This window comes from Takifugu flavidus, chromosome 14, assembly GCF_003711565.1.
Source record: "Takifugu flavidus isolate HTHZ2018 chromosome 14, ASM371156v2, whole genome shotgun sequence".
Taxonomy (NCBI): Eukaryota; Metazoa; Chordata; class Actinopteri; order Tetraodontiformes; family Tetraodontidae; genus Takifugu; species Takifugu flavidus.
In genome coordinates this window covers 12,253,606-12,271,561 of record NC_079533.1, presented here as the reverse complement: position 1 = coordinate 12,271,561, position 17,956 = coordinate 12,253,606, and the positions used below count along the sequence as shown (strand labels likewise).

At 41.4% G+C, this 17,956-nt stretch overlaps 1 protein-coding gene and 1 long non-coding RNA gene across 2 annotated transcripts; one reads left to right on the top strand and one right to left on the bottom strand.

Annotated features, from left to right (window-relative positions):
• Positions 1 to 1,486: 1,486 nt before the first annotated feature.
• On the bottom strand, positions 1,487 to 3,556 carry LOC130537824 (uncharacterized). Its single transcript, XR_008953700.1, has 4 exons — positions 3,340 to 3,556; positions 2,961 to 3,251; positions 2,663 to 2,774; positions 1,487 to 1,829 (listed from the first exon to the last, which is right to left on the bottom strand). It is a non-coding gene; the product is annotated as an uncharacterized LOC130537824 (long non-coding RNA).
• LOC130537823 (organic cation/carnitine transporter 2-like) lies at positions 1,584 to 17,514 on the top strand. Its single transcript, XM_057054889.1, has 11 exons — positions 1,584 to 1,868; positions 1,957 to 2,139; positions 12,753 to 12,856; positions 12,955 to 13,109; positions 13,196 to 13,367; positions 13,526 to 13,658; positions 13,915 to 14,015; positions 14,346 to 14,560; positions 16,138 to 16,320; positions 16,406 to 16,541; positions 16,686 to 17,514. The coding sequence occupies exons 1-11, from the start codon at positions 1,662 to 1,664 to the stop codon at positions 16,756 to 16,758; spliced, it is 1,662 nt and encodes a 553-aa protein (XP_056910869.1). The 5' UTR covers positions 1,584 to 1,661; the 3' UTR covers positions 16,759 to 17,514.
• The last annotated feature ends 442 nt before the right edge of the window (positions 17,515 to 17,956 follow it).

Below are 17,956 nucleotides of genomic sequence, written 5' to 3'. Positions count from 1 at the left end.
TGGGAAATACGCGAGTGACAATGTTTCCAACCTTGTATTACTAGATTAAAATTATTGTTTTAAACAAATTTTGGGCTTTAAACCAACTTGGGTGGGGGAGAGAGACTCTCTCCGGGACAGCGCGATCAGCAGACGTGTCTGTGACGGAGCGGAGCCCCCCTTGTACAAGGTTGAAAAGCAACGTTGGCTTCTGGTCTCAATTTGTGGTGAACTTGGGTCGTGCGCCTGTCTGAGTACACTTCTGAAGACAAGCAAATGGTGAAGTAAAACAGAGCAGTGAAAAAAGAGGCAGGCTGTTCAGAAAAATAGAGCAAAGAAAAAGTTTTCAAGTGCCAACGTGTCACCTCTGGATGCTCAACAACCAACTGCCGAGGAGTGGATGAGTGAGATGGTCTAAGCTGCGCAGGTGAGTTGATTCCCTGGAATGAGCTGAAGGTGTGTCAAGGTGGACGTAATGTCACCTCTGCAAAACCTTAGACCAACAGGGAAGGACTGACAAGAAATCAGCAAGGAAGAAAGAAGCAATTCATCAGTTTGGTAACCGGTCTGAACAATCTGGCCTTGTGCTGTCACTCTTTCACATGTGTGGATATTGTCTAGAGCTGCAACGTGCTTGAGGTGCTGCGGGGCCTTTGATTGCCGCACTTGCTTCATCTTACTCAGAACAAGTTTCTTTATGTAGCCCATTTCTAACAACTGATCGTTAGGAAACGAACACAGGCCTAGAACACAGTATTAAAAGGGTAAAAAGGTTTTTATCTACGGGAAGGGGGGGGGGGGGGGGGGGACCACCACAAGGAAGACGAAGGCAGTCCTCCAGAGCACTCGGGAACAGAAGCAGCCTCCCAGGACCGCAGAGCACCAGGGAACAGAAGCAGCCCTCCAGGAAGCCCAAACCAGAGGCAAAACCCACCACACTCTGGCACTGGGAACCAACCACACCAACACACAACGAGGGACCTCCAACCAACACCCTAGCACTGATGAGAGCACCCCCTGCAGGACAAAATCAGACACAACCCTGAACCCCAACACTGATGTTTATAAAGTAATTAACAGGCCAAAAAGAAGCTAAACCAAGAAAGTAAAGCTAAATATTCTGGTTCACTCTATTAAATGCTGCAGCAGAGTTGCCCGAGTCAACCGTTATGAGAAGCTCATAAACAACACCTGAAAGCGTTGTTGACCAGACAGAAGCTTTTCTAGTCACTGCAGGAATGCTATAAGGCAGCTGGACAGGAGGAACAGGGAGAACAAGTAAAGTGGAAAGGCAAGTAAAAATACAATGAGATATTCAAAGACTTCAGGGTGTTTTCACCTTTCACACTGTTGCTTATTGCATCTAGCCTTTGGATTTGTTGAATGACAGGAAGGAGGAAGAAAGAACTAAATGTAACCTCAAGTCCTGAGAGAAACATTCCTTTCTGTTTGCAATAATACAAGGATGAACACGCTCGGCACTTCTTATTTATATCTGAAGGGTTGGCAACCACATGCAAACGTGCACAGTCATGCATAGACAGACTGAGAGACAAAATATGCATCTGTGGGTGTGGCTAAAGTTGACAATTAGTTCCCCCAGTTCAGTCAGTGGTGGTGAACCAAGTCAATACCTTTTTTGACAGGAAACCTCAACATTTACAAAAGAATATTTTGATATAATGAAGAACTATGAAGAAGCCATAGCATTCTTGGGTCAGTGGGGACGTTTCCAGCAGGTCAATTTCTTCCTGCTGTGTGCCTCAGCTGTGCAAAATGGATTAACTGTTTTCGTTGTTGTCTTCATGGCTGCAACACCCAGACACCACTGTCTGATTCCTGATGGTAACCTGACCAGAGAATGGATTAGCGTGGCCATCCCGACAGAGGTATGTTTAAAATGTGAAAAATAAACTTCTAAAGTGGCTTAAACTTCACCAAATCATACTCATTTGTGTTGTTTGTGTTTTGTGCAAGTCAGTGAATGGACAACAGGAGTTGAGCAAATGTAGCAGATACCGACTAGATGTGATCCAAAATCTGTCTGATCAGGGCTTGCTTCCAGGCAGAGATGTCAACGTTACAGAACTGGAGCGGGAGAACTGTTTGAATGGGTGGAGCTACAGCAAAGACCTCTACCAATCTACCATAGTCACCGAGGTCAGGCTTAATTTGTTTTTTTAAGTAGATTTAAAGGCAAAGTCAGTCTTGTACAGTTAGAAGATAAACATGTTTACATGTTAAATATAGACAAATACATATTTATGATACAAGAGATATTTTACACTTTACAGTTGAATTGAACAGCATTTGGTATTCCAAATGTACAAACTGACCCTGCAAGGTAAAAGTGGTTATAAGATGATAGATGTCAAATTTGAGTCGTGATAGCTTGTGTCCTCCCACGTGGTGTGTAAGGTTTGATTATTTAGCGACCTCTAGTGATTTCTTTATAAATTACACCAGTTTAGAGTAGAGCTCTCAAATATACATTTTAAAATCATACTGAATACTTCTAAGTAAGTCCAATGATAATGAGGGTTTCTCATTACCCTGATTTAAAAGCACAGATGTATCCGATACTGCTTGGTTACAGACTCTGACCTCCAGAGCTTCAAAGGCCAAACTTGGGGATGCTGAGTTCTGGGGAGGAAGCACAATTTAAGTGCAGCACATAACTTACCGGCATGTTTATGCAAAAGAGTATGAGTGTCTTTTGGCCTGTTCTTGAGGCCCATTCTTCCTCCAGTGTGCATCATCAGATCCTCACCAGACATGACAGTGCTAATGAGAGACTGGTAAAACATTTATGTTCCGTTAACGATGAGGCCTTCCTCATTCATATTCATATTCATATTCATATTCAGGTCCTTTATTGTCCCACACGGGGAAATTTACAGTGCAACAACAGCATGCAGAGAAAAATAAGATAAAATAGAATAGAATAGAATTTGGAATATACAAAGAGGATGTATATTTACAATAATCCAGGTATGTTGCGATCCTGTCCTGTGTCAGCTGGCCTGTTGTAGCGTCAGAGCCTGCAGGTCTCTTTCTGTCCGCTCCAGCCTCTACTGCTGTCTGCTCCAGCTACTGTTAGGCACTGCAGACACGAATCAAGAGCTCAAATGCAGACACCCACAACTGGGTGAGGTTGGAAATAAGATTTACTGAGAATTTGGTTCCGGGCAAAACCAAGTGGTGCTGGAGGCAGACAAACACAGTCAAGCTGGAGTAGGCTGGGCAGTGCAAACGGGCGTTTGAAAGTCGATCTGCGGGAGGGACTAACAATCAGTTCCAAACTGGAAACAGCTACAATGAAACAAACTTGCATTCAGAGTTTTAGGAGCCAGGCTGTACCATGGGGGGTGAACAACAAATTGGTATTGATTGGGGAGTTGATCAGGCATTTAAAGCGAACGGCAGGTGTGGCTGGAGATCGGTTTTAGGTGTGTGTCGATCACCCAATGGGGGAGAGTCTGGAAGCCGCTCCGCCCAGCCTGAGAACAGACAGACAGGGGAAACACAGACAAGACATAGATGGGGAAGGGGGGAGGGAAAACACGGGACTCCTAACAGCTACACTGTTAGAAAAAGACCGTCGTTTTTACAGGAAAACGCTGGCAGCTGGGGTTACCAGAGAATTCCTGTAAAAAACCAACAGGACAGTAGATAAATTTACAAAGAAAATATGTAAATGGTTTTACAGTGAATGCCAAGGCTGAACTGTTAATTCTACAAAAAAAATCTATCAATTTCATGGATCATTGTTGTATATAAATAGATCATTTCCTGTACTTTTTACATGTAACTACTTATTATGCGTCAATAAATTGTAAAATTAACGTGGAACTACCAGGCAAAAAACGATTTAAACTGGTAGAACAACAGTAAAACTTTGCATGTTAAATGGAGCTGTTCTGTATATTATACATACAAGCTACTCATTATATGCAGTAGTTGTATGTTTTAATAATCAGTTTAAAATGATTAGAACTACACCAAAAAAATGCAAACATACATCATGATAAAAGACAAGAGAATATCACTTTTAGGAAATTTATTGAACAGCCATTGTGATTAGTTGCAAACAATTAGATTCATTTTTTCAACATATAGAGCATGCAAAGACGTTGGGGTCCAGGGTTGTGTTGCTGGTTTCTTCCTGCAGTGGCGTGGAGGAGCCGCTCATCAGCCACGGCTGGCACCGCAGGCAGACGCACCTGCGGGCTCTCTTCAATCTACCGTGCTATTTAAGGACAGAACTCCTGTGTGTTGTGGCTTTGATGCTTGTTCTGCCTGTTTCCCTTGCGTCTTCCCTGCTTGTTCGAGGTCTCCATGTCGTCTGCTGGACCTGCGAACGTTCACCAAGGACACAAAGGCAGTCCTCCTGGACTGCAGGAATCTCAGGAGTCCGATTCTGCACATTCACAGGTCCAGCAGACGACATGGAGACCTCGAACAAGCAGGGAAGATAGCATGGTAAATAGCACGGTAGATTGAAGAGAGCCCGCAGGTGCATCTGCCTGCGGCGCCAGCCGTGGCTGATGAGTGGCTCCTCCAAGCAACTGCAGGAAGAAACCAGCAACACAACCCTGGACCCCAACACAAAGAACTTTCAAGCATTGGCTCTTTTTAACTGCTGAACAGACAGAGTTACAGGTCATACTTTATCTGTGTTATTTTTTGCTAAAACATATTCTATTTGAGTAATTGAAGATAGACAAGATTTTTACAATACTGTGGAACATTGTTGGATAACAAGGACAACAAGCAGGTGGCAGAACCTCTTCATAGAAAGTTACAAAATGGACCTTTAAAACAAAACTTGCATGTTGTACATTTAACAAAGTGAAAATTAACAGCACCTCTTCTCTAGGAGTCAACAGAATCCTTGTTTAGCCTTCACGCCACTCATGATCAGCGAGATCCTGTATCAGGGTCAGAACTCGAGGGTTCACGTTGAGACGACGCTTTGAGTTTTTATTCTCTACTTTGGTTCCTTTTTCTGGGTTTATCAAGAAAAAACACCTGTAGAATAAAAGCATATAAAAACATATTAAGCATTTTAATGAGTTAAAAGAAGACTACAGGAATGAATGAATACACACATTCATATATAAACAAACAGTCTGAGTCTGGGTCCGAGCCAAGACTCAAAGTCATATCAAAACCAATGCTGCACCCAGAGCCAAGGCCGAGAATCAGACCCACACCAAGACCAGGTGTGATTACGGCTCTTAGTCTGGGTCTGACTCTTGGCCTTGGCTCTGGGTGCAGTCCGGACTCCAGGTCCCAGGAAATGTTTACTCACCTTTGAAGAAACTCCAGTGTAGAAGCCGGCTCAGATGGATAATGGATGTTGAAACAGTAGTAGCTCCCAAACATTAGCCACAATGCAGAAATGAAGGAAGAGATGTTTGTGTTGACAAGGTTCCGATCCAGACTCAGCATGTACCTTGTTGAGGAATAGCAGGACTGGCCTAGAATTTAACAGGTTATATTAATAAGTGTGTGGTGGTCATAGCTCAGTCACTCACATAACAAATTCAGACACATATGCAAGAGACTTACCACAGACAATAATAGTGGGTGTCAGAGGCACCTGCCCTAGCTCAACCTCTTCTGCCAGACATGTATCATCTACATGGAAGAACATGGACTCCTCCTTCTCATCAAAGTAGCTGAGCGGAAGCAGCAGCATCTCCTTCACGTCTTCTGAGCAGCCACTCTACTGTCCCAGCATCCTCTGAAGCCTTGCATAAGTCTGATGGAATCTCTGCTCTTGTGGACACAAACTGTGGTCAAGTAGTTGAGAAGCCTTTTCCCCTTCAAATCCATTCTTTATGATTCCTACACATGTGAGAAGTAAATGTGGATTTTTTTGTAAAAACGTGCTTACAACCACTTACTGGACATGACACAGACCTGCCTTCGCCAATATGATCCTTTAAGTGTGACACCAGCTCTTTCACTGTTTGAAAATGGCGGACACACAAAGAAACCGCACATTTTAAATTCACAACAACAGAAACAGCTTGTGGCTCAAGTATATTGTGTACACGGTAAAAATGGCCCTTGAAAGCCGAGTAAGTAAGTAGTAAAGGTTTTATTACAGTTGGCGCAAACACATTCGAAAAGACAGCGTGGCTCATTCCTATGCACTCTGCAATGTTGCACATAGCATCTTAACGTAACCAATTTCTTTTTACAAAAGACACAGGTGATCATTTTTAAAATTTCAAGTGTTTGTCTGTCTCTTTCTGCTTAATAATTACAAACTGATGTACTGAAATATGGAGAATTGCTAACTTGAGCCATTTGCTATTAGCACACATTTTTGCTAGGTCTCCCGCAGAAAGTAAGAAAACTTACCGTGCAAACTTTAGACTTTCCAATTGCGCAGTCACTCCAGACCCTGCAAAATCTTGTATGTAGTGTGTCGATTTTTTGTAAAATCTTTTGAAATGAAAAATTTCTGCGATTTCTGCTCTGTTCCGACCCGTTCGCGAGTGGTGTCCGTTGTGTCCGTCAACGAGGAGTTCGCGCCTTTCCATCATTATCCAATCACAGACGAGCTTAACCCGCGCAATTTTAAACTCAAAAAAATAAGTCTCGGAAGGAGGCGGCTTTATTGCACAGGTATGAGGCGCTGTTAGGTTGATTAGCCAGTGATGACGATGCACTGCCCATTATGAGTATTATGAATATTCTACCAGTACTGGCTTTCTATTTGAATTATTATATAAATAAATACAATAATATTAATAATTATCATTGTATTATTAATAATAATAACAACAATAATAATAATGGGCTGTAATGCATTAAAATTTAAAGACAAAAAATATATAAAGCAAGGGTTAAGATTGAACAGTACAATAGGCTACTAAAACAATGTCATTATACGTTTATATTTTTAAAAAATATAAATAGATAGGCAGTAAACGGTTTCACGTTACAATGAAATTTTGTGTGAAATCACATTTGGTTGACCTCAATTAACATAATTTCATTAATGTTAAAAGGAATAATTTTGATAAAAGAACAAACTTGTGAAGGGAATAACATATAGTTTTTGTATTTTTGAAAAAAAAGACTAAAACGATAGTTTTTGCAATATTTGCACGTCAATTTATCAAAGTTGCTTTGTTATGAGTATTGCAGTAGTCCCGGTTTCTTTTACCAATATTTGTAATTTTAACAAAAAATTCCATTTAAATCACATATTGTTGTAGTAAATCTAACAAAAAATTCTGTTTAATAGTTTACAAAATTTCACAGTGATTTAAACAAAAAATATATGTATTTGGGTTTACAAGATTTTTTTGTAGGGATTTTACAATGTTTTTATGTACATTTCACGGTCTTTTTTTAGAGTGTACCTTATCCGTTCAGGGGCTCACAGTGCTCCATTTTTGCCTCGTAGTGTTCCTGGTTTTCTGAGGTTTTAATCATCTGTGCTTCTGATTCTCCATGTACCTCCACACTGTCTCCTTGTCTGAGATTCCAGTGCTTTCAGCGTTCCTTGTTCTCCTCGTTCGTCCTTCAGTTCTCCTTGTTCAGTGTTTCCATACTTCACTTTACCTGTGTTCCTACTTTTTGTAGCTTGCAAAAAGACTTTCTAGACCATCTACACTCTCTATTGTTCTTCTTGGTTGTTCTTCGTGATCTAATCTATCCCTGAGAGGTTTAGGACCAAAAACCATGACCTCAGTTTTTCTGAGTTAAGGAGGAGGAAATTGAATCAAATCAAATCAAATCAATCTTTATTTATATGGCACTTTTCATACGCTAGGTAGCACAAAGTGCCTCACAAAGGATAAAAACAGCAAAGAGAACAACAGAATTAAGAAAAGGACAGACACACACACATGCATACAACACACTTACACACACACCCACACACATAAGCAAGCTGAGGCAAGCTGAGACATGGCTGGGCACCGAGACCTGAGGCGAAGGAGACGCCACCTTTGGAGGCCCACCAGGCCGAGGGAGGTCACGGTCCGCGACCACAGGTGGTACCGCCACAAAGACCACCCCGACCCGGACAGACCGAAGGCTCCACACCAAAGCACAGAGCCCCCTAACCACCCAGGCCAGGGTCGACAATGGGACAGCACCTCCAGCGGTAGACCGGAAACATCTCCCAGCCTGGCAGGCCCCCATGAGGAAACACCATGAGGAGACACTGGAGCTAAAGACCGAAGGACTGAAACAGTAAATGGGATAAAAGGTATAAAAGCTAAAAGCTGAGGAACTAAAAATTGGAGTAGTAAAACAGTACTAAGACTACAACAGACTAAAACAGTAAATGGGATAAAAGGTGTAAAGACTAAAAACTGGGAATAAGAACTGAGGGAGTAAAACAGTACTAAGACTAAAACAGACTAAAACAGTAAATGAGATGAAAGGTGTAAAGAATAAAAACTGAGAGACTAAGAACTGAGGGAGTAAAACAGTAAAAGTGTCAAGTAAAATAAGGATAAGACATAAATTTAAAATAATCAGAAAATCAATTAAAGGCTTGATTAAAAAGGTGTGTCTTGAGCCTCTTTTTAAAAATCTCAACAGTCTCTGCGGCCCTGAGGTTCTCCGGCAGGCTGTTCCACAGTCGGGGACCATAATAACTGAAGGCCGCTTCCCCGTGCGTTTTAGTGCTTACATGTGGAATGGTTAAAAGGCCGGTGTCGGAGGACCTCAGAGTCCGCGAGGGATGATAGAATAAAAGCAGGTCAGATAAATAAGTCGGGCCAAGACCATTAAGACATTTAAAAACTAATAAAAGAACCTTAAAATCGATCCTGAAACGCACGGGTAGCCAATGCAGCGATTCTAAAACTGGTGTGATGTGCTCCCGCCCTCTGGTCCTCGTCAGCACTCGTGCAGCTGAGTTTTGTAGTAATTGTAGGTTTGTGATGCTCTTTTTTGGAAGACCAGAGAGCAGGGCATTACAATAATCTAAACGACAGGAGATAAAAGCGTGCATCAGTACCTCCGTGCTGGCCTGAGAGAGAAACGGGCGGACTCTGGCTATATTCTTCAGGTGGTAAAAACCTACCTTGGTTATGTTTTTGATGTGTGGAATAAAACTAAGCTCAGAGTCAAGGATCACACCCAGATTTTTTACAGATTGAGATGGCTTAAAATCCTTCAATTTTGGAAAAATTTTCTCTCTCTGACCTTCAGGACCAATAACTAAGGCTTCTGTTTTGTCCTGGTTGAGCTGTAGGAAGTTTTCTGCCATCCATGACTGGATATCTAAAATACAGTTAAAAAGGGCATCAACTGGCCCTGTGTCATCAGGAGCCACGGCAATGTACAGTTGCGTATCGTCAGCATAGCTGTGGAAGCTGATGCCGTGGCTCCTGATGACATCCCCAAGAGGAAGCATGTAAAGATTAAAAAGGGTTGGACCTAAAATTGACCCTTGGGGAACCCCACACTTTGTCTCATGGATTCTCGAGGAACATGTATCCATACTTACAAAGAAGCTTCGATCACTAAGGTAGGAGGTGAACCAGTTAAGAACAGTACCAGAGAGGCCGACCAGGTTCTTCAGTCTATTCAATAAAATATGGTGGTCTACTGTATCAAAAGCGGCGGTCAGATCCAGCAGAACCAACACCGTGAGCTTTTTGTTGTCTAGGTTACACCTGATGTCATTTAAAATCTTTAAAAGGGCTGTCTCTGTACTGTGGTTCATCCTAAAACCAGACTGATGCCTCTCTAAAATATCATTTGAGTTTAAAAAATCATTTACTTGGTTAAAAACAAGTTTTTCTAAAATTTTACTTAAAAATGGTAGGTTGGATACTGGCCGATAGTTATTTAAAACGCTGTGGTCTAGATTGCTCTTCTTCAGAAGGGGCTTCACCACCGCTGTTTTAAAGGAGGTGGGGAAGACACCTGTCTGAAGAGAGCAATTCACCATATATAAGAGATGTTCCTCAAAGAATCCATAAAATGTTTTGAAAAACGGTGTGGGAATTGGATCTAAAAGGCAGGTTGTGGGCCTAACTTGGGAGAAAACTCGACCAAGTGTCCTCGCATCAACCAGGACAAAACTCTCCAGTGTCTCCTCAGGTGGAAGCAATGATCCAGGAGTGTTGTTGATAAAAATTTGCTGTGATAAAAGACTGGATCTAATATTATCGATTTTACTCCTGAAGTGGTCTGCAAAGGCCTCGCAGAGGGTGTCAGTCGTTGTTGTGGGACACCTGTTAAAATTACCGTTGGTTAAAAGCTCAATGGTGTGGAATAGAAATTTGGGGTTGTTTTTATTGTTGGAGATTAGTTTTTTGAAATGAGAAGTTCTTGCCTGCTTGATTGTGTTATTGTAGGTTTTGAGGTGTTGATAAAATATTTCTTTATGGATGGTCAGTTTGGATTTCCTCCACCTCCTCTCAGCACTCCTGCAGGTTCTTTTCAGTATTCTAGTTTCTTCATTTCTCCACGGTGGTGCACGTTTTGTTCGTACAGTTTTTGTGACAAGTGGAGCCACAGAGTCCAGCGTTGACTTTAATTTATTGTTAAAAGTGTCAACAATAAAATCACACGGTGCTGGTAAAATTTCTGCAGGAGTGCTCTGTAAAATCTGGATAAAATTTGCAGCCACTTCAGGAGTCAGGTAGCGTCTCCTCACCGCTCTCACAGGGGCCCCCCGCTGATTAAAACTGGTGATGTTAAAAAACACGCAAAAGTGGTCAGACACGGCCAGATCCACAACAGAGGACCCACCCACGGACAGGCCATAGGTTATGACCAGGTCCAGGGTGCGACCTCTGTTGTGGGTCGGCTGCGTGACATGTTGTTTAAAATGCAAACTGTGAAGGAGGTTTAAAAATTCTCTGGACACTGGGTCCGCGGCGTTGTTGAGGTGTAGATTAAAATCACCAGTTATTAAAATCCTATTGTATTTAGCATAAATGATTGATAAAAATTCTGAGAATTGACTGATAAAAGAGGTGGAGTATTGGGGTGGTCTGTAAACTGTTATGCTTAAAATCGGAGGGCTGCTAAAAACAAACGCATGATGCTCAAATGATGGAAACGTATTAAAAGAGACCTCGCGTGAAGACATTTCGGTCCTTGTTATTGAGGCGGTTCCACCTCCTTTCCTACCCCCCCTTGTAGAAAATAAAAAGTTAAAATCTGGGGGGCAAGCCTCTGTGAGAACAGCAGGTGCATCAGTGCCAAGCCATGTCTCAGTAAGGAGAATACCATCAAGGTTTTTGTCTAAAATTAAATCGTTTATTATAAAAGATTTGTTTAAAAGAGAGCGCACGTTCAGCACGGCCATCTTTATGTCCGCGCCGGACGTGCACTCATCATGTCTTTTTATAGGAATAATAAAAGCACTGTCACGTCTGGGAACAGTCCTGGGTTTCTGTCTGTATGAAGTGATGGTATCAATGGAGTGAATGACCTGAGATGTTGATGGCAGACATGGGAGTAGTGGTGGAGGGGCATGTATGGTGGGGCGTGCGGGGGGTGAGCCTATATGTGAGTGTGAGTGGGGGGCAGAGTGTTGGCGTGCATGTGTTTTAACCAATAGTCAGGAGGTGGGTGTTGCGCAGGAAGACATCTAAGACTTTATGTCTTTAAGACAGGTCTGAAGCTCCAAGAACTTCTCTGTCTCCTCTGGTTTCATGGATAAATAAAGCTGAGTGTCATCAGCATAACAATGAAATTTATCCCATGCTGCGGAATAATGTTCCCTAAGGGAAGCATGTACAATGTGAAGAGGATTTGTCCAAGTGCAGAACCCTGTGGAACTCCACTGCTAACCCTACTGTATGAGGAGGGAACACCATGGACATGAGCAAACTGGTATCTATCAGATAAATATGATCTAAACCAGTCTAGTGCTGTCCCTTTAATCCCAATCACATGTTTCAGTCTATGTAACAGGATGCTGTGATCAACTGTATCAAAAGCAGCACTGAGGTCCAGCAGAACCAGCATAGAGACCAGTCCATGATCTGAAGCTATAAGAAGGTCATTAGTAACTTTAAGAAGTGCTGTTTCTGTGCTGTGATGAGCTCTAAAGCCTGACTGAAACATCTCAAACAGGCTGTTTCTCTGCAGGTGCTGCAGTAACTGAGTCACCACCACCTTCTCAAGAACTTTAGAGATAAAGGAAGGTTGGATATCGGCCTATAATTTGCTAATACATCAGGATACAGTGATGTTTTTTTAAGCAAAGGCTTAATCACTGCCACCTTGTAGGACCGGGGTACATAACCTGTCACTAAAGAACCATTGATCTGGTCCAGGATAGAATTGCCTATCAATGGTAAAACATCCTTCAACAGGTGTGTTGGGATGGGATCTAAAAGACACGTGGTGGACTTGGATTTCTGAATTAGCGATGACGCCTCAGAAAAATATATAGGGGTGAAAGAGTTTAAGAGCTCGTTGGAGAATGCTGAGTGAAAGCAGTGGTTTCACAGTGGCTGAGCTCCAGAGTTCCAGTGAGCAGATGGTAGAAAGTTTCATGTGGCCAACTGTCAACTGTGACACTCCAACAATCTGGCCAGACAAAAGCGTCTCCTTAGTAAAGACGAATGAAAAACCTGCCTTGAGTTTGCACCAAGATTAAACCACATATCGTTTATCCATCTACATGCTTGTGGCATAATTATGTATTTAATATGTATTTAATGTATTGAGTATTTTTTCAGCTGCTGGGAGAGACACCTGATGTGATTCTGTAAAGGAAACCAACAAAATCCTCATTGTTAAGTGTGTGAATGTCTGCGTTTCAGTATGATCTGGTGTGCAGTGATCAGTGGAAACAGCCCTTGACCGCCACTGTCTTCTTCTTCGGAGTTCTTATTGGATCCTTCCTCGCTGGACAACTCTCAGACAAGTACTGGAAATACCAATGGAAGAAAATCACTGCTGAATGTTGCTGCTCAGGTGTGCAAATACATTTTTTTTGTTTGTTTTCATGGCTTTTCACTGCAGGTTTGGACGGAAGGTCGTACTCTTTCTGGCGTTAGTGTTGCAGTCAGTTGCTGTCTTGTTGCAAATCTTTTCACCTTCATGGACAGTGTTCTGCATCTTCTTCTTCATGAATGGCTTGGGACGGTCCTCCAGCTACAATGCAGGCTTTGTTTTAGGTATGGTCTTTGCTCTGTAAAACTATAGTTTAAATGAGTCATAGACCATTTTATTTATTATGTGTTGTTTTTGTTTTTTTTGGCAGGCACTGAAATCTTAACCGGCAGAGTCCGAGTTCTTTTCTCATCAATGGCGATGTGCGTGGGCTTTGCCATTGGCTACATGCTCCTGCCTTTGTTTGCTTATCTTTTAAGGGAATGGAAATTTTTGCTCTTCGCGATCTTCCTGTCTGGCCTGATGCACCTCCCTCTATGGTGGTAGGCTTTAGATTTAGAGGGATGAGCTTTCTGTTGCTAGCATATTTCTGTTGTTCGACTTGCTCAAAAACCTGATCTGCTACATTTACCTAATTTAACTGACTTCCTCTGTATAATTAGCTCATGCTTTGATGTCTCACTCTTAAATCATATCACAGGGTCATACCAGAGTCCCCCCGATGGTTACTCTCCCAGGGTAGAGTTGAGGAAGCAGAGGCCATAGTGAAAAAGGCCAGTAAGATCAACAAAGTCGAGGCACCTCAGCTTATCTTCGAAGATTACAGTGTATATGTAAGTGTTTGACTTGACCCAAGTTGTTCTTGCCCAACACGTGAAATGATAAAGCCAAAACTATTTTACCTGTATTAACCAGATGCTCAGTCTCTGTAGCATCAAGCAACATTGTAGTATTTCTTTAAATGTTCATTTTCATCAAAAGGTAACCTTCCCAACCCTCTCAATATATCATGTGGACAGCTTTCTTTTAGGCCAAAATGTCAATACAGGTTTAATATTTGCTGAGATAATTGTTCTTGTCATTATGTAGGGGGTTACAAGGAAGGGCCATCCTATGGAACATCATAATATGCTCCACTTGCTGAAAACAACAAACATCAGAAACATAACCTTCATTCTGAGTCTGACATGGTGAATCTCTAATAAAATATCTAATAAGAATAAAGCTCACTATCTAATATCATTAAAGCCACTTAAAGCTAATATGCAAATGGAAAATAACAGAGGGCCAAACTTAGCCCTTGGGGAAGCTGTGGTTATTACAAAACAAAAATATTACCTTCTTAAAAGACTCCATGTCTTTATAAACTAAAACGCTTTAGATTGGTGGTGTTACCACAATTGTTTCAATGGCTTGTTTTGCTTTGTGCATAGAGATATTTGCAGTTGAAAAGATGATTAAACAGTGTATAAGTCTCTGTCATAATGGTCCACGGTTGCTAATTTGCTTTGTCTTCCCAGGTTTACTATCAGTACTGCTTACTATAGTTTGTCACTGAACACATCGGAACTTCACGCGAACCCCTTCCTCAGCTGTTTTATATCAGCTGCCGTAGAAATACCGGCATACATTTGCATTTGGCTGGCACTGCGATACCTTCGACGACGATTCTGCCTCCTCTGCATCTTGTTTCTCGGAGCAGCATCACTGTTCTTGATCCGCCTGATACCCGAAGGTATGACACATACTTAGATGCACATATATCCGAACACATGCACATGCTTAAAGACCATCCTTTGGCTTAACATGGTAGCCAAGGCGCAAACGTGATACGGCAACAACACACTTTATAAGGTTCAATTTCCTTTTTAATGTTAATCACTCCAAATAGCCAAGTTACATATGAGTATGTAGTGGACATCCTGTTAAAGAACAGTAAACTACTAAAGATGTTTTGAGTAAGGTACTCAATGTCTGGACGCATTAAAGTTGATGTTATCTGGGGTCTTAGTGCTGCAGGTCTTTCATACATTCTCACCCAGGTGAAGCAGTACCTCCTACGCAGACCCCAGGTATGTTCCTGCTCAGGTCTTAAACCAAGACCTTTTGTCCATGGACTGCTCAATTTGGTCAAACTGTAAACCTAAAAAGTGAAAAGGTCTAAAAGTGTCACAACTGGACTATAAAGAATCTCTATTCCAGAAACCTTTTAAAATTTTTTGCATCAGACCAAATCCATGTAGTCTCTACATTTAGTAAGTCGATTTATATTCACTACCGTAATTTCCGGACTATAAGATGCTACCTTTTTCCTACACTTTAAACACTGCGGCTTATTCTATGGTGCGGCTTATTTATGTTTTTTTTCGTGGTGCACTATCACAACTATTGTGAATCAGTCATTTTTACTAACCCTCATCATCGTGAAAAATACTAGAAGAAAAGCATATGATACGACTTTTAAGTTAAAAGCGATCACTCTGGCGGTTGAGGAAGGAAATCGAGCTGCTGCGCGTAATCTTGGCATACATTACGATAATCAATGGCGAGAAGGTGGAGATGCCAGCATGAAGAACTGATCCAAAGCAAAAAGCGTTCTTCTCCAAAGCGTTCTTACTGCTGTTACTTCGGCCACACCTACTGACTACGGTAGCTTAACCGATTAACCAATATTACCGTAATCCATATAAAAGGCGCACCGGGTTAAAAGGCACACCGTCGATTTTTTAGAAAATTCTAGGCTTTTATTTGTGCCTTATAGTCGTGAAAATACTGTAATTTGTGTGTAGCTGATACAAGCGTATATTTCAAGGTAGCTACATTACAGACACCGTTAGGAAAAAAAAACATTTACTGGTAGAATATATTTGTTTATGTTGCTAAACAGATTAAATTAAAAGAAAAGTTAAAAAATCCTGACATGATAAAAATTAGATTTAAGGTCTCTGTATAAACATACAAGTGAAAAGAGTGGCTGTTGTTTCTTACCTGTCTGTCTGTCACTTGTCAGTGACTCGTCTCACGGTAATAAAAACATCTACCGGTACTGAATGTTTTCAATCTAATTTTTCATATTACTACGTGGGATACCTGCAAGTTAAAATCCGGTGCGGCTTGTATAAGTACAAAATTTATTTTCTTTCTAAAATTAGGCTTATAATCAGGTGCGCTCTATAGTCCGGAAATTACGGAAAATAGTCAATTTGTATTGATTTCAACTAAATAGTTGTTATAGTTGTTGGAATATTATTGTTTGTAGCATAATATATAACCAAAATATCATTCTTCAGCAAAGTCTTTTTTGTTTTTCAGATCTCTCATATCTCTCTCTCTCACTGGAGATGCTGGGTAAATTTGCTATAACAGGTGGTACATCCATGATGTATGCCTATGTATCTGAGCTTTACCCAACAGTGCTCAGGAACACAGCAACAGGGACCTGCAGCATATCTCCCAGGGTGGGAGTCTGCATCGCACCATTTCTGTTCAAGCTCAGTGAGTAAAGTCTGTGGTAATGAATGTTTTACCAGAATGTAATGGACACTGGGCAACACTGTAAATTTCCCTTTCCTTTGTACAGAGATATATTTTCAGCACCTGCCGTACATTGTGCTGGGGACACTGGCTGTTTTGTCTGCAATTGCTGCTTACTTCCTCCCAGAGACATATGGAAAACCCCTGCCTCAAAATATTCAAGACATGTCCACATGTAAAAGGTGGGCGATGAAAAAAGAACTTACCATATGAAGTAGCAGACACATACAATTAAACAATAAACTCAGTGACCTCACTTGGAGCTCACTGGCATCCAAACAGGTTTTTGTTGTTATTCATCTGTTCTTCTCCTTTCACTTCAATAGATGGCAATGGAAAAAGAAGACAAACAGTCAACCAAAGGAGGCAGAATCCCTGAATGACTTAGCACTTTCCTAAAAGTCTATGTCCCAATCGATCGCTCACACCCTTTACCCAATGCTACATAGTTATTCCAGTGTGAGAAATCCAAACTCTGATCACATGCAACTTGTAAATCAAAATGCCTAGTTTGTGTGTGACAGTGCTGCAGGCTCTGAAGGGTGGAAAGAGGGCTTGAACCTATTTTTCCTCTTAGTAAGTGAGACAGCAAGAAAGTTAGCTAGTTGCTCTCTTCCCGATTAATTTTTCTTTCATTTTTTAAAAAAAAATATTTTGCTGCTACATGACTTATCACTAAGGATTTGGTTTCCAGTTTACCTCGTGTTCTTTAATAGAGTTAATGGTAGAAATGTGGGATCAGATCAAGCTCAGGAAAATGGAGGATTTGAAGACACTAGCTTTAGCTTTATTGATGGAAAAAAATTAACCAATTCAGACTTTTTTTCTCCCCCAATATTGCAATTTGAAGATAAGCACTTCCAATTTCAGGTTCTTAAAAGATTTTTATTTTTATTTTTATTTTTAAGATTTTTTATTCGTACCTGTATACCATGCTTTCAGAACTGGCTATGCAACTCTACATAGCTGAGTGTATAAATGCATTTATCCGCCTCTAACTCCAAACAACTCACATACCTAACAATAACCCATAATTAAGGTTAAAACGATTATCAGTTTTTAAACTTGTTACACTTGTTCTGAAACACTCCCCACTTTTGTGCCTGAAATGTGATTTTCTAGCATGTACAATTAAACTGTCAAAAAAAAATCTTTGACATTTTAAGTTTCTATAAACTTTCTTTCTTTCTTTCTTTCTTTCTTTCTGTGGTGGAAGGAGTGCGAACGAGAGAGAGCGAGAGACTGAAAAAAAACGTGTTTTTCCTATTTCTGACCTTTCTTATGTGAGCGTGAATGCTTGCGAACATAGTTTGTTTTATTGTGCGTTTCGTTTTTAATTATTTGCTCCTTAGTTTAGCGAGTGTGTGAGTTTGTGGGGCGGCCGACCGCGTGCGGCCGTCATGGCGGCGAACGCCAACTTGACCGGGTTGAGCCGGAGACACGGAGTGAAGGTGGGAGCGGGCTCAGTGTGGAGGAGGTGGCTCTGGCTGTGGGCCAGGAAATCGGTCACGGCTCCGTGAAGTCCGCCGCCCGCATGAACAGGGCGGTGGTGCTGTTCGTAGAGAAGGTGGAACAGGCCAACAGGTTGGTGGAGACG